The 21,828-nt window shown below is 44.6% G+C and overlaps 2 protein-coding genes across 4 annotated transcripts in view; one reads left to right on the plus strand and one right to left on the minus strand.

Annotated features, from left to right (window-relative positions):
• LOC116463725 (small vasohibin-binding protein) overlaps positions 1–21,828 on the minus strand; it is a 65,259-nt gene that overhangs the window by 17,651 nt on the left and 25,780 nt on the right. The window lies entirely within an intron of this gene.
• LOC116463722 (erythroid membrane-associated protein) lies at positions 1,672–19,932 on the plus strand. Of its 2 annotated transcripts, XM_032146955.2 has the most exons (11): positions 1,672–1,755; positions 6,737–6,826; positions 7,061–7,408; positions 11,339–11,455; positions 12,032–12,064; positions 13,398–13,430; positions 15,149–15,169; positions 16,279–16,299; positions 16,397–16,423; positions 16,515–16,541; positions 19,076–19,932. In XM_032146955.2, the coding sequence occupies exons 2-11, from the start codon at positions 6,742–6,744 to the stop codon at positions 19,789–19,791; spliced, it is 1,428 nt and encodes a 475-aa protein (XP_032002846.1). In that variant the 5' UTR covers positions 1,672–1,755; positions 6,737–6,741; the 3' UTR covers positions 19,792–19,932. The 2 variants fall into 2 exon arrangements, with proteins under 2 accessions (XP_032002846.1, XP_032002844.1); XM_032146953.2 differs by lacking the exon at positions 1,672–1,755 and having other exon boundaries at positions 5,979–6,826.

Here is a 21,828-nt window from a genome sequence, read left to right on the forward strand (position 1 = left end):
AAGGATTCGTGGACCACACATTAAGAACTGGTGCTGTAGAGAAAGTCTTGCACATGTGAGCAGGAAATATCTATCAAGAATGTTCAGGGCATGAGGCCGGGCGCGGTGGCTCACGCCTGTAATCCCAGCACTTTGGGAGGCTGAGGTGGGCGGATCACAAGGCCAGGAGATCGAGACCAACCTGGCTAACATGGTGAAACCCCATCTCTACTAAAAATACAAAAAAAATTAGCTGGGCATGGTGGCGGGCGCCGTAGTCCCAGCTACTACAGAGGCTGAGGCAGAATGGCATGAACCCAGGAGGCGGAGCTTGCAGTGAGCCGAGATCGCACCACTGCACTCCAGCCTGGGCGATAGAGCGAGACTGTCTCGAAAAAAAAAAAAAAAAATGTTCAAGGCAGTACTATTTTTAAAAGCAAAGGGCCAGAAACAACCCACATTTCTATCATTAAGGGACGAGAGAAACTGTTGGTAGATTTATATAATGGTCGACTACATAGCAGTGAATGAATATCCTAGCGCTCTGTGAAACAACCTGGATTAATTTCAGTGTCTTAATTTGTACACCCCCAGAACAGAGTGTGAGGTGTGAGACAAGTCTTTCAGTTCAAGAGTGTATTTAGGAGGTAATCCCAGGAAGCAGAAATGGGAATGAGCAAAAAAGGAAGAAAAGTCAATAAAAGGTGCAGTATGGAGCTACTTACGACTATGAACCACTGTGCTCAGTCCCATTGGGAACACTCGGAGGAATCATGTCGAATACAGCTCAGAGCTGAAGGTGCAAGGCTGGAGCATTTTGTCTTGACTCCCCTCACTGTTATGTCTCCAAGGTGTTAGCTTTGGTGAACTCCTGGGCTGCACAGCCTTCCAAGGCTTTGTAGAAAGCCCCAAGACAGGCAAGCAAAAAATGCCATGGCCTATGAGGTGACATGCTAGCAGCTTGCCTGCAAGTCTCAGCTATACCAAAATTGGGTGGGCTGAGGGGACATGGTGTGGGCCACCACAGATGTGTGCTAGACTCAGAAGCTAATGTTGAATAAAAAAAGGGAATCATTGGGAATTATGTACAATGGGCTCCATTATAAAGTTCAAAGGACATAAAAATGTATAATGTATTGTTAATGATATAATTATGGAGATTATGAACATACAGCTAAGGATATTATGAAAGCAAGACAGGCAGGAAGCGTTTATCACATGTTGGAAAACAGCAAGCTTGCTTATCAGAAGACACATGTCAGGGTGTAGCTGGAGATAAAGATAGTGAGTTAAAGAAGGTGGCTAATTGGTGGATGTCTTTGAAACCAATCTTCCAATTTACTCCGATTTGACAAGTAAAGGGGGAAGGTTTTCAGAAAGAATGTGATAGGATCAAAACTCATCAAAGGGAATTACTATTGGCAGCATTGGAGGAAAAGGGAGCGGAGGGGCAAACGTCCCTTATACCCGGTCAGTCATACTCAGTGGTTCCCTCATTTTGGGAGCCTCCCCTTTGCTCTAGTCTTTTATCAGGGACAGACAGACAGGGTGTGGCTTGCTGGTTTACAGGGGCAGCTAGAAGGGAGTTCTGTGGTGGCAAAGAGAGCCCTAGCCTCTCATATTTCATGAAATATGAACTTTTCCCGGCCCACATCCCTAGGCCTTCCTGATGCGCTTGCCTGTTCCCTGGTCTCTCTGCATGGGGAAGGAGTGTTCCCAGCTTGCAAACTCCAGCTTTGCCTGTGAGAGGAACAAGCGTCCCTGATCCAGAAGGTGGTGAGTTCTCCTCTCTCTCTTCATGCTTTTTAGTCCTTTAACTTTCTCAGGATCCTCCGGTTTAGTAGAGAAATAATCCCCTTTCTCCTTACACACAAGAACATTTTCAAGGGTGAAATGGGGCAGCTGTTAGCGATCACTAAAGAAACACAAAAGGAGACAAATGACAAGATTGCTGGATGGGTTTTGTTGAAGGACTCTTATTTAAGTAGTATTGTCATCATTATTAAATTACAGCCAACATTTATTTAGCTCTTACTATTTGCTGGACCCTGTGCTGTGTGCTTATTTAGACTGATCATTTGCAGATTTGCAGGGTCATATTAAACTGCTTGGGATTGTCAAGAGAACATCTGTTACAATCTTTTTTCTGATTTAGAAGTTTTAAAGATTAAACTGTTTCAAACTTAAAATGTAAATATCTGGGGGAAAATGTTTCCAACATGTGTAGTGGAAAAAAATGGTTAGTATATGAAGAATTTTGCAACCATTAAGAAATAAATGTCCCAATAGAAAAACGAACAAATTACATAGATAGGTAATTGACCAAGTCCAAATAACCAGTGAGTAATCAAAGAAATACAAATTGAAATGAAACACCATCAAATAAAAAAGGGAGAGAGATGGCATTTTGTTACTCATCAAATTGGCAAATTTTTTTTTAAAATGATAATATCCAGTGATGGTAAGGTTGTGGGAAAACAAGAAATTTCATATGATACTTTGGTAAGTCGATATGACTTTCTGGAGGGCAATTTGTCAGTGCAAATGAAAAGTCTTCCCACTTTAAAGATGCGAAACTCAAGGCCTAAGAATCTAAGTGACTTGCTTAAAGTTACAAAGTCACAGCTGGGCGCAGTGGCTCACACCTGTAATCCCAACACTTCGGGAGGCCGAGGTGGGCAGATCACAAGGTCAGGAGTTTGAGACCATCCTGGCCAACATGGTGAAACTCTGTCTCTACTAAAAATACAAAACTTAGCTGGGCGTGGTGGTGCGCTCCTGTAGTCCCAGATACTCGGGAGGCTGAGGCAGGAGAATTGCTTGACCTGGGAGGCGGAGGTTGCAGTGATCTGAGATCGTGCCACTGCACTCCAGCCTAGCGGCAGAGTGAAACTCCGTCTCAAAAAAAAAAAAAAAGTTACAAAGTCACAGAGCAGTAAGGGACCAAGCCAAGACTAGGACTAAGCCGTCTGATACTAGCCCTCAATCCACTGTCACTTATAGCAATGTTTATAATAGCGACGTATTGGAAAACAACCTAAATGTCCACAATATCGGATTATTTTAAAGCTTTACATCTTATATCCTAATTTCTAAAATTCTGTGTCCATGATAGAATCCTAAAGTCATGTAAAGAAGATTTGATTGCTTTGGGAAATGCACATAATGTAGCACTTGGTGAAAATATCAGGTATCAAAACAGTATATAAAGTATTTATTTATTTATTTAAGACAGCGTCTTGCTCTGTCGTCCAGACTGGAGTGCAGGGGTGTGATCACGGCTCACTGCGGCCTCAACCTCCTGGGCTCAGGTGATCCTCCTACCTCAGCCTCCCAAGCAGCTGGGACCACAGGCACATACCACCATAGCCAGCTGATTTATTTTTGTATTTTTTGTAGCAACAGGGGTTTGCCATGTTGCCCAGGCTGGTCTCAAACTCCAGGGCTCAAGCAATCTTCCCACCTCTACCTCAAAGTGCTGGGATTACAGTGAGCCACTGTGCACAGTCATGGTTGGTTTGTTTGTTTGTTTTACAAAAAGTTACGTACATGCATAGAAAGAATATTTGTAGAAACGTTATCTGTGGGTAGAGGAATTACAGATGATTTGAAATTTTTGTCCTTGTTTTGGATCATTTCCAGATTTTCCTACAATAAGTAAGACAGAAAAAGCCCCAAACTGTGGCATATATATTGAACTTTAGGAAGTAAACCATATTTTATATTTGTTGGGGAAAATTTCTTTGTAAAGGAGTTCCATGATAATCACTCTGTAAAGTGAGGTGGTCATTTGCTCATTTTGTAACTCATGATACAGGGCTATGCAGGCATGCATTCATTCATCTGTTTATCCATGTTTTACATTCTATCTGCTTCCAGAAAGGATCCTGGCAATTCACTTGCATGGTACCCTGAAGTTTGTATGATTGCCTTTCCTGTTCTAAGTGTAAAAGAGAATATTACCCACTTTTCAGAGATGTTGTCAGTACTGAAGACAATATATATAGAGAACAAATGCAATAAATAAGAACTATTGATTTAGAGCAATATCATAATTAGAAACATATTTATGATTTAGTGTTATTTCACAGCCATTAGTAGGATGTTGACTACTATAATATTGATATGTTACGTGTTAGAAGAGATGGAGGAAGGGGCCATCCTGGCAAACTAGATTAGAAGAATAAATCCTGGCTGGGCGCAGTGGCTCACGCCTGTAATCCCAGCACTTTGAGAGGACGAGGCGGGCGGATCACAAGGTCAGGAGATCAAGACCATCCTGGCTAACACGGTGAAACCCCGTCTCTACTAAAAATACAAAAAATTAGCCGGGTGTGGTGGCAGGTGCCTGTAGTCCCAGCTACTCGGGAGGCTGAGGCAGGAGAATGGCGTGAACCCGGGAGGCGGAGCTTGCAGTGAGCTGAGATCACTGCCAGTGCACTCTAGCCTGGGCAACAGAGCGAAACTCTGTCTCAAAAAAAAAAAAAGAATAAATCCTGGAGGATGGTTCTTACATCTGTGTAAGAAAATATGAAATAAAGGACCTGGTAGCACTTCTTACATAGAGTGACAATCTAACAGAAGGACTTCATTTGCTTTTTATTTCCAGCATCTGGTGCAAATCATTTTACATGTATTTTCTTTGATCCTTACTATAACGCTATCTATGAGGTAGGTACTATTATTAACTTCATTTCATGTGTGAGCAAGAGGAGGTTTGAAGGAGTAAACTAATCTGTCTAAGGCCACCAGCTAGGAAATGGCAGAGCCAGGACTTGAATGCAGGCTGACTCTAGAGCTCATTCTTTTTTTTAATTTTTTTTTTTTTTTTTTTTGAGACAAGGTCTTGCTCTGTCACCCAGGTTGGAGTGCAGTGGTACAATCACAGCTCACTGTAGCCTCAACCCCCCAGGCTCAAGTAATCCTCCCACCTCAACCTCCTGAGTAGCTAGGACTACAGGTGCGTGCCACCATGCCAAGCTAATTTTCTTTTATTTTTTGTAGAGACAGAGTCTCACTATGTTGCCCAGGCTAGTCTCTAACTCCTGAGCTCAAGTGATCCACCTGCCTTGGTCTCCCGAAAGTGCAGGGTTATAGGTGTGAGCTACCATGCCCAGCCTAGAGCTCACCCTCTTAACCACTTCATAGATTGTCTGAATCTTGGAATATGGGTCCATAGAGGTCTCCTCCTATTCGATTTCAGGCAGCCTTGGGTTAGCTTGGCACTCTGGGTCTCTCTGAGCATGTCTAGCCAGGGTGTGCTTCAGAGTCACTAGAAAGTTGAGGGGTTTTGGGATTGGGGATAACTCCAGGGAATCCTGGGCCCTACTTCCACCTTCAACCATAATTGATAAAATAGAGAGCTTTTCTCATTTACTTAACTTCTCTTGTCCAGTTTTTGAGTAGCTGGTAACCTATAGGAAAGTGGGTGGGACAGTCACAAAAAAATGTGTCCTAATGTGATCCTAACCTCACTATGGCCTAGTGCTATGTGGTCATTCGATTAGAGGGGTATGTTATATAAAATATGATTTAAAGAAACACAAGAACAACCCTAAACCAGTGTGATTTTTGCCGTGAGAAAACAGAATTGGGTGTTCAAAATGAGAATGTGTTCAGCGCTAGCTTCATCTTCAGTTTCCCAGTCTCCTTTTGATACCTCCTCCGTGTGTCATGACCTTTTCCATGACCTTCAGGGACTGGGCCTGCTGACTTATACAAAAGCCTCCTCTTTGGAAAGGATTTGAACCTTGGAGAGAATTTAAGAGATGAGTTGCCTTTTCCTAGAGCATTTACATTTTAAACTTTATCCTCACTTGTGGCATGAGAGATTCTGTTTCCTGCTAAAGCAATTTCAGGCAGTAGCAAATAGGTGGGGAAAGAGCTTTAAAGGAGGAAATCCTTTAGGGTCTCCCTGTGATTCATGCACACGGTCATCTGAACCTGCTAGGGATAATTTTCCTCAGTTAGTAATAACAACAACTACACACTTATGAGCACTTGTTCTGCCAGGCATTTGTGGCCAGTGCTTGGCAGGCAGTATCTCTTTGCACCCTCACACTCATCTGTGAGGACAGTTTCCCTTTATAGATTAAGAACCCGAGGCCCAGAGATGTTATGTAACCTTCCTAGGGACACAGAGCTAGTAATAGGCAGAGCTAAGATTTGAACCCAGGTCTTTCTAGCACCAGACCCTGAATTTGTAGGATTAGTGCCTTCAGGATGACATGGAGGGACCTCACTGCCTTGATCTGTTATTTATCAAGAGTCAAACTTGAAAAGGCTGTCAGGGAAACCTCCAGGCTGCATCTTGGGCAAAGATTGGCTTGAAACACGCATTTCCCAAGCCTGGCCTTGGACACCAACTATAAAAAGAGGCCATTACTGGTGTATCCTTGGTTAGTTCTGGGTATACGTTCTGGATCCTCGCTCATCTCATCTGCACTGACATCCTCACTCACGGCATTTACAGACTTAACACGCCAGGCTCTGTGTGAGCATTTACCTCTTTGAACCCTCACCATAATCCCACAAGGAGGCACAGTTCTTTTACCCATTTTGAAGATGAAGAAACACAGTCTCAGAGAAGTTTGGTCACAATATCACAAGGAGGTAAGTAGCAGAGCTGAGATTGGAGCCCCGGCCTTTGTGATCCCAGAGCACCAGCAATACCGTCTCGGCCTTGGCTCCTGGGTTATACCCTCTGTCACACCAAGCCCATCAGCCCGCCTGTGCTGTCTCCCTCTGTCTGTCCTAGTTCGGATGGAGATGGCGAGTTCTGCCGGCTCCTGGCCCTCTGGCTGCCTCATCCCTCTCGTCTTCCTCTGGCTGTCTGTGCATGTGTCAGGTAGGAGTTTCTGATCCTCTTTCCCTGCCTGGTACATGTGATATTGGCGTCCCCAGAATAAGGAAGCTTGGTTGGAAACATTATGTCTTTTGGGGTTCTGTTCCCCCGGCCCTGGCAATCCTTTCCAGAGTCCTTCCTGGGCTCTGTCCATCCCCAGGATATCCTCTTCCTCATCCCTTCCCAAGCTTTTTCCTGCCCTCCCTCCCAGTTGGCCTTGTCTCTTTTTTTGTCCAGGCTGCGCAGGGGATGCCGGCAAGTTCCACGTGGCCCTACTAGGGGGCACAGCTGAGCTGCTCTGCCCTCTCTCCCTCTGGCCTGGGACGGTGCCCAAGGAGGTGAGGTGGCTGCGGTCCCCATTCCCGCAGCGCTCCCAGGCTGTTCACGTGTTCCGGGATGGGAAGGACCAGGATGAAGATCTGATGCCGGAATATAAGGGGAGGACGGTGCTGGTGAGAGATGCCCAAGAGGGAAGTGTCACTCTGCAGATCCTTGACGTGCGCCTTGAGGACCAAGGGTCTTACCGATGTCTGATCCAAGTTGGAAATCTGAGTAAAGAGGACACCGTGATCCTGCAGGTTGCAGGTTAGAATGGGTTTGAGGTGCTCAGGGTCATTTGTGGCAATTGGACAAGCTCAGTCAGGACCTACTTTGTCTCTCCATGTCTAGACTTTTCTTCCATCTGCAATGTGGTTTTTACTTGCCAGGATGGCTCAGCCTTACCCAGCCATGTCCATTGATCTCAGCTGAGGCTGTGAAGCTGGCCCAGGCATTTCTGATGAGGAAGGAACTCAGACTTTGGAAAACACTGTACAGTGCAGGTCCTGGTTAAATAGGGCTTGGAAGCTCAGATAATGGTTTTTCCTCCCTATAATGGGTCATCTTTCTATGCTCCATTATCAAGGAACCCATTACATGGCTGTAAAGAAATGTCTTCAAGGGACAGATCCCCTGCTGTGATAAGGCTTTACTTAATGGGTCCTCTCCTGGGGTTCCTGAGAACGGAAAGGGTTAGGAAGGGAGAGATAGTTGTTTTTTTTTTTCTCTCTCTCTCTTTTTTTTTTTTTGTTTGTTTTTTTGAGATAGGGCCTTGCTCTGTTGTGCGGGCTGGAGTGCAGTGGTGCAATCATAGCTCACTGTAGCCTCGACCACCTGGGCTCAAGTAATCCTGCCACCTCAGCCTCCCAAGTAGCTGGGACTACACGTACACTACCATGCCTGGCTAATTTTTTTTTTACTTTTAGTAGAGCCAGGGTCTCCCTATGTTTCCCAGACTGGTTTCCAGTCCAGCAATCCTCCCCGCTTGGCCTCCCAAAGTGCTGGCATTACAGGTGTAAGCCACTGCACCCAGTTGAGAGTGTTCTCAAACTAGCTTCAATATTTAAAAAAAAAAAAAACAGTCTACCGAAAATCAGTCCACCAAAAATCAGTCTACCAATATTTTAAAAAATCAGTCTACCAAACCAAACCCAACTCAACCCAACCCAAACCATGTCTTTGCATTTGCTTGAATGACACTGGCTTCACATGGTCACATGCTGATTATCTTTTGGTCATAATTTGAAGTTGCACACCATGAAGTGGGGATGAATCAATCACTTTAAAACACTCAGTAGTTGGTAGACAGACTTTCCAAATTTGAAGTCTTTTGGGGTGAAAATTATTATTATTATTATTATTATTTTGAGATGGAGTTTTGCTCTTGTTGCCCAGGCTGGAGTGCATTGGCGCAATCTTGGCTCACTGCAACTTCGCCTCCTGGGTTCAAGTGATTCTCCTGCCTCAGCCTCCTGAGTTAGCTGGGATTACTGGTGCCCGCCACCATAGCCGGCTAATTTTTTTTTCTTTTTTCTTTTTTTTGGAGATGGAGTTTCGCTCTCATTGCCCAGGCTGGAGTGCAATGATGCTATCTGGGCTCACCACAACTTCCGCCTCCCAGGTTCAAGCAAGTCTCCTGTCTCAGCCTCCCGAGTAGCTGGGATTACAGGCGTGTGCACCATGCCCAGCTAATTTTTGTATTTTTAGTAGAGATGGGGTTTCTTCATGTTGGTCAGGCTGGTCTCGAACCCCCGACCTCAGGTGATCCACTTGCCTCAGCCTCCCAAAGTGCTGGGATTACAGGCATAAGCCATCATGCCCGGCTGAAAAGTAAATTTTAAAAGGGGACCGAGGTGCCCAAAGGAATCTGAATCATGTGATACAGTTATTGCTATGGGTGAATTTTTAAATACCTGAGAATAAAGCTAGAGACTGGCTTATCCCATTGGGAGGAGCGTGGGGAGAGGGTGGAGAGAGGACAAACATTCAAGTTCCATTAACAGCTGCCCCTGTTCATCACAGGAGGCTATGGGGGAAGAGGGCTCTGGCCGGGACCACACCCTGGCGGAGGCCCTGCTGGTGTGCAGATAGGTGGGATGGTTCCCAGAGCCCTGGGCCAAGTGGAGAGAACCTCAAGGCAGGGTACTTCCATCCCTGTCAGAGGCCCACTCTCTGGAAAAAGCTGGGCTCTTCCAAACAGCAGTGTCTAGCAGAGTCGGGGACAGCACACTGGAAAATGTGTCCTGAACCATCCACAACGTGGCCCTTGGCCAAGAGAAGACCACAGCCGTGGCCATAGCAAGTAAAAGCTGGGGTGGAAACAGGTTTGAAGGCGCTGGTGGTTCCAGAGGAAACTCCTACCCTAGTAGGAACTTTTTGAGGAATTTTCAATTTTTTTTAATTCTAAGAATAAAGCATGTATGTTGTAGAAAATTTGAAAAAAATCCAAAATATTTAAAGGAAACTGGAAAATGGCCTATAATAGCTTAAATTAGAGACAACTGCTGCTAACATTTTGTATCTTTCTTGCAAGACTTTTTTGTATATATGTATCTCTGAGCATGTATATGTTTATGCATGTGCATTCTTGTGCCCAGGATTTTTTCCACTTATGATGTCATGAGCATTTGTTTTTTTTGCCCATGTCCCTAAGTAATATGATTTTAAGGGCTGCATAGTATTTCACCATGTGGCTATAGAATAATAAAATTAATCAAAGCCCTGTTTCTGGGCATCTGGATGCTTTCCAGGTTTTCCTTATATTATAATTAAGGGTGCAATGAACATCTTTGAATATATTTTGGAAAAGTGATTTTGATTTTTTTTTTTTTTTTTTTTAGAATGTGCTTCTGGAAGTAGAATTAATGGGTCCAAGGGTTCAAACCTTTTACTTATTTTTTCTTTTTTATTTATAATAAAGATGAGTTCTCACCATGCTGCCCAGGCTGGTCTGAAACTCCTGAGCTGTAGTGATCCTCCTGCTTCAGCCTCCCAAAGTGCTAGGATTATAGGTGTGAGTCACCACACCTGGCCTGAACCTTTTAACGATCCTTGAATTGGAGACCAGCCTGGCCAACATGGCAAAACCTTGTCTCTACCAAAAAAATACAAAAATTAGCCAGGCATGGTGGCATGTGCCTGTAATCCCAGCTACTTAGGAGACTGAATACTTTATATGACTGACCTCTTTAAATCTCTCCAAACCTCAAAGAGATAAGGAGTCCTGTCATGCACACATTTTACAGATGAGGGACAATGGGCTTGGAGGGGCTCAGTCTCCTGCTTTGGGTCACACAGCATTGAGCAAGGACATACCCCCGGCTTAGGCTCTTAACCACTTCTACCCATAGCCCGCTTCTGCTCATTTCCTCTCCTCTATTTCCTCTTTCTTTTCCCCTTTCTCTCCTGTCTAGGCTTCAGGCCTACTGCTGTAGCATCATAGAAAGTGCTTTGCCCCCGTGGACAGTGCTCAGGGCAAAGAAGTTGCTGCCTTCTCTTCCATAGCAGAGTGGGGATTGGCAGGGGTAAACAGGCAGGTGCTCCTGGGAAGACTGGAGGTGTGTAGTGAGGAGAGTGCCCTCAGTCCTTTGAAGTCCCTGGCTTATTTTTCCATTGAATTACAGGGCAGGATGAGATTGTGGTCAAGAAGTTTGTTTAAGTCATCATCTTGAGGCAGGACCATCCAAACCATTCCCAAGAGAGGAACATCTCAGTTATCTTTTTTTTTTTTTGAGACGGAGTTTCACTCTTGTCACCCAGGCTGGAGTACAGTGGCGTGACCTCGGCTCACTGCAACCTCTGCCTCCCGGGTTCAAGGGATTCTCCTGCCTCAGCCTCCTGAATAGCTGGGATTACAGGCACCCGCCACCACACCTGGCTAATTTTTGTATTTTTAGTAGATGCAGAGTTTCCCCACATTGGCCAGCTGGTCTTGAACTCCTGATCTCAGATGATCCTCCTGCCTCTGCCTCCCAAAGTGCTGGTATTACAGGCAGGAGCCACCATTCCCAGCCTCAGTTATCTTTAATGCCATCCAAGGCTTGAGTTACCAAGAGAAGCGAAGAGCCTCTTGGCCGGAGTTCTCTCCCTAGAGGTGATGGAGACAGTTGGGATGTGCCAGAGCCGCCTGCCATCTGTGGCATGCCAGAAGCTCTTAGACATCTCCCTGAGGTCAGTCGTTGGTGGTTTCTGTTTCAGCCCCATCTGTGGGGAGTCTCTCCCCCTCAGCAGTGGCTCTGGCTGTGATCCTGCCTATCCTCGTACTTCTCATCATGGTGTGCCTTTGCCTTATCTGGAAGCAAAGAAGATCAAAAGGTAATTAAATGGTAAGGGAGCTCAGGCTGGTGGGAAGTGGGACTATGACTGCTCTGGGAAAGGGCCAGACGGAAGTAGATGTAGACATGACACCTGTCCATAGGTTGGGGACACTGCAAGTTGGCTGGGAGAAAACTGGTAGAGCCGTGCCCTGGGGACACACATTGCAAAGGAAGTTCAATAAACTGCAGAAAGGCGCCTGGGCAGAGCTGTAAATTCTCATCCTTTGAAAAATAAGAAAATAACCGACTATGCCAGCCTTCTAATTGACTAAGAAATTAATTACAGCCTTTTAATAAAGAAATCCAATTATATCCATTGCATAAGACTCTCATAAAAAATGGTCACATTTCACAGATCTCAGGGCTGCAAGGGACTTTGAAAGTCACAGTCACATAATCCAACACTCCTGCCCTTATCTGATGGTTTGAAGACTCTCTAATCCTTTCACATGCCTGCTTACCTGTAGTGACAAGGAGTCAGTCCTACTCAGGCAGCTTGGGGCATCTTGGGACACTTGTGCCTGTCAGAAAAAGCCCTTCCTAAGCTGAGCTGACATTTCTTTCTCTCTTTTAGAGAAGCTTCTCTATGAACACGTGACGGAGGTGGGTAAGTGTTCTTGGCTGGGGGGCAGGGGAGATGTTTCTTTTGTTGTTAATTTCTGTGCCCCCGTACCCACTAACCTGGATTCTGTTCCTGAAAATTCCATTATCTGCTATCCTTGGTGATGGTGGCAATGTCTAAATCCATTGCTTCCAGTTTTTACTGCCTCTTACTTGTAATAGCTTTGCCTTCCTGTATGTTTAATGATTTTTGCCTGTGAGCTCATTGCTTGATTTTATTCTGTGGGAGCTGAGTAGGTTGAACATGGGGGAAGCTTCTATTTGTTCAACAAATACTTGATAATTATCTGCCAAATGCCCTGGACAATACTAGATTCTGGGGATGCAATAGTGAGTAAAAGCAGACACAGTTTTTGCCCTCCTGGAACTTTCAGTGTAGTCAGGGAAATGAGATGAATTAAATAGTTACACAAATAAATGTGTACAAACGCTACACAAGAAAGCTCCTGGTTCTTTGAAGGCTATGACCAGAACGATCCAACCAAGCTTGAGGGTTTAGGGTGTGAAGTTTGTCCTGAAGGACTAGAAGTCATGAGTGAAGAGGGAATGGAAAACCAGCCACCGCAGAAAGAACAGCTTCAGAGAGAAGCATGGTTGGGGAAAGCAGCACTCACTGGGGAGCTGAGAAGGTGCAGGAGCGAGGGGAAAAGTGGCAGGGGTGAGGCTGGGGAGTTAGGCGGGGCTGGGCCTCCTGAGGCCTGGTGGGTCACATTCAGGATTTTAGTCATTCTCGTAAGAGCAGTGGTAAAGCAAGGAATGGGGATATCAGATGGAATTGTGCTTTGAAAAACTTGGCCAGGTGAGGTGGCTCACACCTGTAATCCCAGCACTTTGGGAGGCTAAAGAGGGTGGAACACCTGAGGTCAGGAGTTCACGCCCAGCCTAACATGGCGAAACTCTGTCTCTACTGAAAATACAAAAATTAGTGGAGGATGGTGTTGTGTGCCCATAATCCCAGCTACTCAGGAGACTGAGACAGGAGAATTGCTTGAACCCTGGAGACGGAGGTTGCAGTGAGTCGAGATCGTGCACTGCAATCCAGCCAGGGCGGCAGAGCAAGACTTTAAAAAAAAAAAAAAAACGAAACAATTCTCTCTGGCTGCAGAGTTTAGTAGAGACCAGAGGGAGTAAGACAGGATGTGGGAGACAATTTGGGTTGCCATTTCTGTTGTCCAGATGAGAGTTGATTAGAGACCGGATCAGGGAGGTGGAGGTGAAGATAGAGTTGGACCGGTCCAAGGGCAGGTAAAATCAATGGGAATCAGGGACCCTCAAGGCAGTGGCAAAAAATCTCATTATCTTTTCCTTTCTTTCTCTAGACAATCTTCTTTCAGACCATGCTAAAGAAAAAGGTAATGATGTAAAAGAGTAAGGGGTAGGGAACAAAAAACACATTCTTTATTTTTCTATGTAAATGTTGACAGTCATTATTATAAGTCTGTTTTTATAATACTGTACACACAGGCACACATATATCCTCCATTGATATTATTGGAATCCAGTTTGCAATGTCAAGGGGCTATGGAGCTGGTGGCAGTAGGTGAGGAGGTGCCCAGGTCAAAATTCATAGGCCTAGATTACCATAAACTCCCTTCATTAGCCTTTCCGCCAATCATTTTAAAAAGAAGTCTACATATTATTGAAAAGTATATTAATGTGGTCATATGGGATGTATGGGAATTTCAAGAATCCACACAACCTTTGCATAGAGAGAGGTGGTGTGATACAAAGGAAGGGTCTCAGGCTCTGGGGTCAGTGACACCTCAGATCATTGGTCTGCCACTTAGGTTTTGGTTTCCTCCTCAGCAAAATGCAGATAACTTCCCCTTACTGATTGTTTTCAGTGTTAAAAGAGGCAACCTTAAAAAAAGAAATCTGTCACGGTGCCTGGAACTCCTTTTCCTTATTGCCGTTTTGTCTTCATTAATTTGACATTTACTGTGGGCCACTGAGTTGGACACCTTGTTGAAGTCTATCTGGGAAGACAAGTCACTGGCTCAGATGACTCCAGATTCAATGATTTCAGTGTCTCCTCTCTTCCCTCCTCACATTTCCTCCAAGCCGGTGCAAGTGTGGCGTGTATCTGGCAGACACTGGCTGTTCTGCTCAAGCAGGGAGGGAACAGTGTGGGGTAAGGGCGAGGGCATCCGACTCAGGAGTCAGACAGACTTAGATTGAACCCTGCCTCCTTGGTCACTTACTAGCTGGAAGACCTTGGGCAAATTTTGTGTCCCTCTGAACCTCAGACTACCCCCATATAAAATGGCAATAATAATTCTAGGCACCTCACATTATTGAGAGCATTCAGTGCCTACTTCAGTATAAGCACAGAAGACAGTAAATGGAAGCTGTTAGTAGTGGAGATGGTAACAATAAACCATAAGCTCCTTACGAGCTGTGTTGTATTCGGCTGCATTGCTCCAATGCCTAATGCCTAATGCCTAACACGTGCCCGGCCCTTAGCACAGGGACTGGTGGTGGACTCAGGATGTATAACTTCAATTGTCCGGCAGGGCCAATGCTGGGTAGGAGGAAATGTGGGCCACATGGCCCTCCAGAGAAGCCACAAGTACTCCCCGGAAACATGTCTCATATACATATGTCCCCAAATCTTCTGGGTCCTCCAATTTGTGAAATTTATAACCTCAGGGGAGTTACTGTAGAGAATAATAAAGCCATATTAACAAGTTCATGCTAGGCCTTTAGCTAGTTTTACACCTTAGATACCATAAACTGTGGGCTATAAAAGGAGAGCAGTGCATACACTCACGTACCGCAGTTACAAACATATAGAAACACTCATGCAGACAGCAGAAATGAAACTAGACAGATGAAAAGGAGGGGAAGGGGAAGGAGGAACCAAAGTCCCGGGCAGGCTGGGTCACTGGGACAGTGTCACCAGCACCATCAGATTTATGGGTCTGAACTCTGGGACACGGAGCTGGACTAGGGACATAGAAGCGTCACCATCATTTTAATCTTGTGGGGTGGAGTGATGAGGCTTCCGCAGCTCCGAGGAAAAAGAGGCAGGATCTGATCACTCACTCTTCTCTCTCTTTCTGGTTTTTAGGAAAACTCCATAAAGCTCTCAGTAAGTTCTGCTCCTCATCCATGGCACAAGCTCCTTCTGCTGACACCTTTGCTTTAGGATGAGCATCTCAGTTTCACTCCCTGGGGCAGAAGGGAGGGGGTACTGGTAATTCAAGCCGTGGGGACTGGGGCTTTCTTGGCTCTCAAAGGCCTCTTTTCTCAAGTATTCTGTGCCCCTCTTTCCTGCACAACTGTTATTTCGTCTTTAAATGGAAAACATTTCACCAAGAAGAGATAGATGCACTTCCCATAGGTGAAGCCACCTGGAAGTCCCTTTTATCACCCAGGCATGACATTTCCTTAGATGCGGTCCAGGAGGACGGGATCCTCATTGAACTGAATATGCTGGAGCAGTACTTCTCCATCATTCATGTGTGAGGACCTCTTTTTAACATTAAAAAAAATCTGGCCAGGTGCAGTGGCTCATGCCTGTAATTCCAGCACTTTGGGAGGCCAAGGTGGGTGGATCACTTGAGGTCAGGAGTTAGAGACCAGCCTGACAACATGGTGAAACCCCGTCTCTATTAAAAATACAAAATTAGCTGGGTGTGGTGGTGCATGCCTGTAATCCCAGCTACGTGGGAGGCTGGGGCAGGAGAATCGCTTGAACCCGGGAGGCAGAGGTTGCAGTGAGCCGAGATTGCACCATTTTACTCCAGCCTGGCCAACAAGAGCGGAACTCCGTCTCAAAATAAAAATAAAAATAAATCTCTAGACATGTGACATATCTATACATTATTATTACATTGAGAAAATATACATGATCACAAAGTCCAATACTCAGTGATAGTTTTAAATGAAGTAACATTTCCTACAACATCTACATACATTTATGTTGTCATTACCTGTAGGTGTGAGATGTGTTATTTATTTAGCCTGCAGATAAGGTTTGGCTCACATAGGAATTTGCTGATCCTCTGCAGTATCTCTGGGGATACTCCCATGGTCCACAGCTGGGATCTATTGCTTTTGCAAACTCTTCTGGGGAAGTTCCAGGGTATGGCTATTGAGTAGCTATCTGCTCGTGGTTGGGATGGGACCGTAGCATTATGGGAGAGCCTCTACATAGAGGCCCTCCTTCTGATTTGCCAAATCGTTTTCATTCTTTAGAGAAACTCCGGAGTGAACTGAGTAAGTTTCCCATGTTCTTGTAACTTCGTACCAACTTATCTCCTGTTGCCCTAATATTTGCAGTGATAGCTCATTCCCCTTGTTTCTTCTTTCATAGAGTTGAAAAGAGCTGCAGCAAACTCAGGTGAGATGCACTTTCTCCACATTTGACCACCACCCTACGGGAGTTCTTGATGTCTCCAGTGCTTTAATGATCCCCTTTTCTCATTTTTCAGGCTGGAGAAGAGCCCGGTTGCATTTTGGTAAGTTATACCAATCAAATAGGTCCATATTTCAGAGCACATCCTCCTTATGGCTTTGTAACCTTAGATTTTGTTCCATTCCTCTGGAATGCATGTAATTTAAAAATTTTTAAATCAAATCTGTGTATCTGCCTATCAAATTAAAAAAATCTTTGTGATCGATCTTGAGGTCATATTTCGATTTAGAAAGTATCCCCTCTTTTAGAGCACTGATAAATATTAGGTTTGGTCTTCTTAAGGGTTTTCTGTGATTTTTGAGATTTTTCCTATGTTTATCAGTTATTTGTATTTCTTCTTTGTGTGACTTGTCCCTGTTCTATTTGGGCTATTTTTTGATTTGCGAAGACTCTTTCTAGATAAAGTATATTAGCTCTTTGTCATCATATTTGTCACCAATTATTTTTCTTTTTTTTTTTTTTTTTTTGAGACGGAGTCTTGCTGTCACCCAGACTGGAGTGCAGTGGTGCGATCTCGGCTCACTGCAAGCTCCGCCTCCTGGGTTCACGCCATTCTCCTGCCTCAGCCTCCCGAGTAGCTGGGACTACAGGCGCCCGCCACCGCGCCCAGCTAATTTTTTGTATTTTTAGTAGAGACGGGGTTTCACCGTGGTCTCGATCTCCTGACCTCCTGATCCACCCGCCTTGGCCTCCCAAAGTGCTGGGATTACAGGCGTGAGCCACCGCGCCCGGCCTTATCACCAATTGTTTTTCATTTGGACTTCCTTATAGTATTTTTCTAACGCATAAGTGTTTTATTTTTACGTAGTCAAATTCATTCATCTTTTTCTGTGTAGTCTCTTCCATGCTTTCAGGTTTGGGAAGTCCTTCCTATCCCACAACCAGATAAATAGCCACTGCTTCTGCCTCTTTCTACACATATGCTTTTTCTTCTTTCTCTGCAGACCAATTTGCTCAGGCGTGGTGATTGAGATTCTCAGAGAAGAAGGGAATGGGTTGAGCAGATGCCCCAACAATATACATTATGAAAAGATTTGTACCTCTCTTTCAATGTATTCCTAAATAGTTTGGATTTTTTGCTGCTGTTCAAATGGGATCTGTTTTTTTCACTGCTTTGGGATCCTTATCAATTTTCTAGGCTTTTATCCTCCTCTTGTTCACACCACCTTCCTTCAGGCAGAGTACAACAAATTATGAGTTGGCCACTCAAGAGAACTCTAGGTCACCTTGGCTGGAATTCTGGGAACTTACAAACCCTTCTGTCTCACATTTACAGCCTGGCTTATTGCCACCACAACTGCGTATGGTTTATGGACTTAACTCTCCAAGAAGAACCTGTTTCCTGTATTTGGGGAAGGAAGGAGACTCACTGTGACACGCATAATCCACAATTTTAAGGAAGACTCCTTCTCTCTATATTAACATTGAAAAATAATAATTTAGTCCTACCTACTTGGGAGGCTGCAGTGGGAGGTTCACCTGAGGCCAGGAATTCAAGGCTGTAGTGTGTTATGACTGCATGCCCATGCATACCTACTGCATTTCATCCTGGGAAACATAGTGAGACCCTGCCTCAAATAAATAAAATAAAATAAAATAAAGCAGATAATTATAAGTAATAATTTTAGGTGACAAAATGAACATCATGCACTCACTGTAGGAATGAGGCACTATATCATTAGGTCATCAAGTCTGCACAATAGCTCTACAACACAGGTTCTGTTACTATTTCCATTTTACATATGAGGAAACTAAGGTTCAGAGATGAATAACAAGCCCAAGATCACACAACTAGCATGTGGCAGAGCTGGGATTCAAACATGCTATGTGGCTACAGGATCTAACAACAAACCCTGTTATTTATCATCACACATTTGATTATTTTGGAACATCAAAGACAAAGGTGGTGTCTTACTCTGTTTTCTGTCACTATAACAGAATACCCAAGACTGAGTAATTGATCAAGGAAAGAGGTTTATTTAGCTCATGGTTCTTGGGGCTGGATGGTCCAAGATTGGGCGACTGTATCTGGTGAAGGGCTTGTGCTACTTCATAGTATGGTGATAGTTGCTTCTGGAAGAACAGAAGGGCAAGTGAGTGCCTGCAAAAGCAGAGAGGAGACAAAGTGCCCTGACCTGCTTTATCATAACCCGCTCTCCAGAGAAATAAACCCGGTCTTGTGAAAACTGCATTCATCCCTTTGTGAGGGACCCAAACACCTCCCACTAAGCCCTACCTCTGAACACTGCAGCAATGAGAGATTAAGATTCCAACACGTGAACTTTTGAGGGACACACTTAAATCATAGCAGGTAGTTATTTCCTAAGGATTAAGGTAGCTTCACAGACAGATGAAGAAGAACTTTTTCTTCTATTACTTAGTAATCAACAAGGAGACCTATTCTTTGAAAAAGAATATTCTTTGGTTCCAGTACACATGGTGGGGGCGGGAATCCATGAACTAAAATGGGCTAATGACAGTGATGGCAGACCTAAAGATTCTTTTTCCCTCCAAAGCCATCCCCAAATCCCTTAAGACCTAGGCTTCCAAGCCTCACCTGTCTGTGTCTCTTTGCAGTGGCAGTGACCCTGGACCCAGACACAGCACATCCCAAACTCATCCTTTCTGAGGACCAAAGATGTGTAAGGCTTGGAGACAGACGGCAGCCTGTACCTGACAACCCCCAGAGATTTGATTTCGTTGTCAGCATCCTAGGCTCTGAGTACTTCACGACTGGCTGCCACTACTGGGAGGTGTATGTAGGAGACAAGACCAAATGGATTCTTGGGGTATGTAGTGAGTCAGTGAGCAGGAAGGGGAAGGTTACTGCCTCACCTGCCAATGGACACTGGCTTCTGCGACAGAGTCGTGGGAATGAGTATGAAGCTCTCACATCCCCGCAGACCCCCTTCCGCCTTAAAGAGCCTCCACGGTGTGTGGGGATTTTCCTGGACTATGAAGCAGGAGTCATCTCTTTCTACAATGTGACTGACAAGTCTCACATCTTTACTTTCACCCACAATTTCTCTGGCTCCCTTCGCCCTTTCTTTGAACCTTGCCTTCACGATGGAGGAAAAAACACAGCACCTCTAGTCATTTGTTCAGAACTACACAAATCAGAGGAATCAATTGTCCCCAAGCCAGAAGGTAAAGGCCATGCTAATGGAGATGTGTCCCTGAAGGTGAACTCTTCCTTACTGCCCCCGAAGACCCCAGAGCTGAAGGATATAATCCTGTCTTTGCCCTCTGACCTTGGCCCAGCCCTTCAGGGGCTCAAGGTTCCTTCTTTTTAGGGATATGCCACACTACCTGCTCCCATCACCATCTAGCCCAGCACCCTGGACTTCAGTCGCCTGGCCCAACCCCATGATTATGGAACATCTCTTCACCTTAACCCAAATCCAGACCCTTTTGTGGTTTCTATTTGTACCACTTTCCTCCCAGGACTCAGTTCTGAAGCTTATATTTCTTCTAAGGAATTGAAGTTCCCAGTGACCTGGAGGGAGGATTCCTGGAAACCAAACAATCAGTTTAGGTGTAGGTGGAGATGTTGAATATGTGTTACCAAGATACAGCACAGGTTCAGGGAAAAGAGTTCTCTACTCCAGGGGTTATTTAGAAGACACTTTCTCTGCCTCATCCTGCCCTCAAGCTTTAGTCAAGAAGTTATGGCCCCCAGTCCCTGACTTCTTACTTATCCCATTGACGACTGCCTTTCTCTCTTTCTCTCTCTCAGTTCTGGCCTCTGCCCCCCAAAGTCAGCTTTCTAAAAGCAAGCATGTTTTAGACCACTCACTCTTTCCCTCTTTCTTCAGGAATGAGTTGGGGAAGGCTGAGTAAAACATACCATCCTTTTCTATTTTCTTGATGCTGTTTACGACATAGTTTGGTGATATCCAGAGCTAATGTACATGCTTTCAAAAGCTAATCTGCCTGTTGATGATAACTAGGTACAGCAACTTTAAACACAGTTGCTATAATCCTGAAAAGCCCCAGGAGCACATCAGGGAGCTGAGAAGCACAGCTGCAGAGAACTCAGCTCTATATTGCCCTCCGACCTTGACCCAGACCTTCAGAGGCTCAGTCTGTTGAGTCTGTTGTGACTGTCTTATGAATCAATCTGTTGTGCCAACCCTTTCTGAGATTCAGAGAGGCCCAACTAGAAAAAGTGGCAGTTTTAACCACCAACGTAGAAGCTTTTTTTTCCCCACAAGACCATTGTACTGCAATACTTCACTATTTGTGTAGCAAACAGCCTCTTAGGTTGGAGAGTATTGATTTCAAATAGGAAGTTGGTAGACTAGGTGTGAAGATGAAATAATGACCTTGATTTTTGGGTGTGTATTGCAGAAGCCTAGTCACTTTCAAGTCACACGACATATGTGATCTGGCCTAACCGTGGAGATACTGGTTATCAGTTTGCAGATGAATACACAGTTCTATCCAACAGAAACTGTATCTTTCTGTTTGTCAGAAGTTCTCCATTACTTCCTGTATTAGTCAAGGTTTTCCAGAGAAACAGAATCAATATATACTGGGGTAGGGGGGTGGTGGTTATTAAAAGGAATTCGCTCACATGATTATGGAGGTGGTTAAATCCCAAGATCTGCAGGGTAAGTCAGCAAGATGGAGTCCCATGAAAGCTGATGGTTTAGTTCCAGTCTGATGGCAGCAGGCTTGACACCAAGGAAGAGATGATGTTTAATTCAAGTCTGAAGGCAGGGAAAAAGCTGATGGCCCTGTCCAAAGGCTACTAGGCAGGAAGAATTCTCTTAGTCAGGGCAGAGTTAGCTCTTTTGTTCTATTCAGGCCTTCAACTGATTCAGTGAGGCCCGCCCACATTTGGGAGGACAGTCTGCATTACTCAGTCTACAGATTTGAATGTTAATGCCATTGAGAAACACCCTGACAGGAACACTCAGAATAATGTTTGACCAAATAGCTGGGCATCTTGTGACCCAGTTAAGTTGATACATAAGATTAACTATCACAGTGACTCAGTGGAATTGTTTGCTTTTGTACAGTTTTACAATAAAAGTTTAGTATTTGTGTTTTGGTATGCTGTTATTTTCATTGCGAATGAGGAGTTGTGGGGAAGGTAAGAGATTGGTTTCCAAAGAGCTTTGAGTCCCCCAAGGCAAGGTTTAGCCACCGTTCATACTAAAGCCATAGTTTTATTCCTGAGTCTGCTCTCTAGTATTTTATCAATTTATAAACAAATAGTGTTCATCAGGCACACATATTTCACTCAACCATATTCAGTTCCAAACATGCATTCCTGAATATCCCAATCTTAAAACTAACTCAAATGACAAGTTAATGGGTGCAGC

This window comes from Hylobates moloch, unplaced genomic scaffold, assembly GCF_009828535.3.
Source record: "Hylobates moloch isolate HMO894 unplaced genomic scaffold, HMol_V3 SCAFFOLD_55, whole genome shotgun sequence".
Lineage (NCBI taxonomy): Eukaryota > Metazoa > Chordata > Mammalia > Primates > Hylobatidae > Hylobates > Hylobates moloch.

Bases quoted from the DNA above. Each gene is read 5' to 3' on its own strand.
- LOC116463722 (XM_032146953.2), top strand. From the start codon at position 6,544: ATGAAGAAACACAGTCTCAGAGAAGTTTGGTCACAATATCACAAGGAG. The intron at 15,170-16,278 runs GTAAGTTCTGCT...TTCATTCTTTAG, and splicing joins AAAACTCCATAAAGCTCTCA to AGAAACTCCGGAGTGAACTG. The intron at 16,300-16,396 runs GTAAGTTTCCCA...CTTCTTTCATAG, and splicing joins GAAACTCCGGAGTGAACTGA to AGTTGAAAAGAGCTGCAGCA.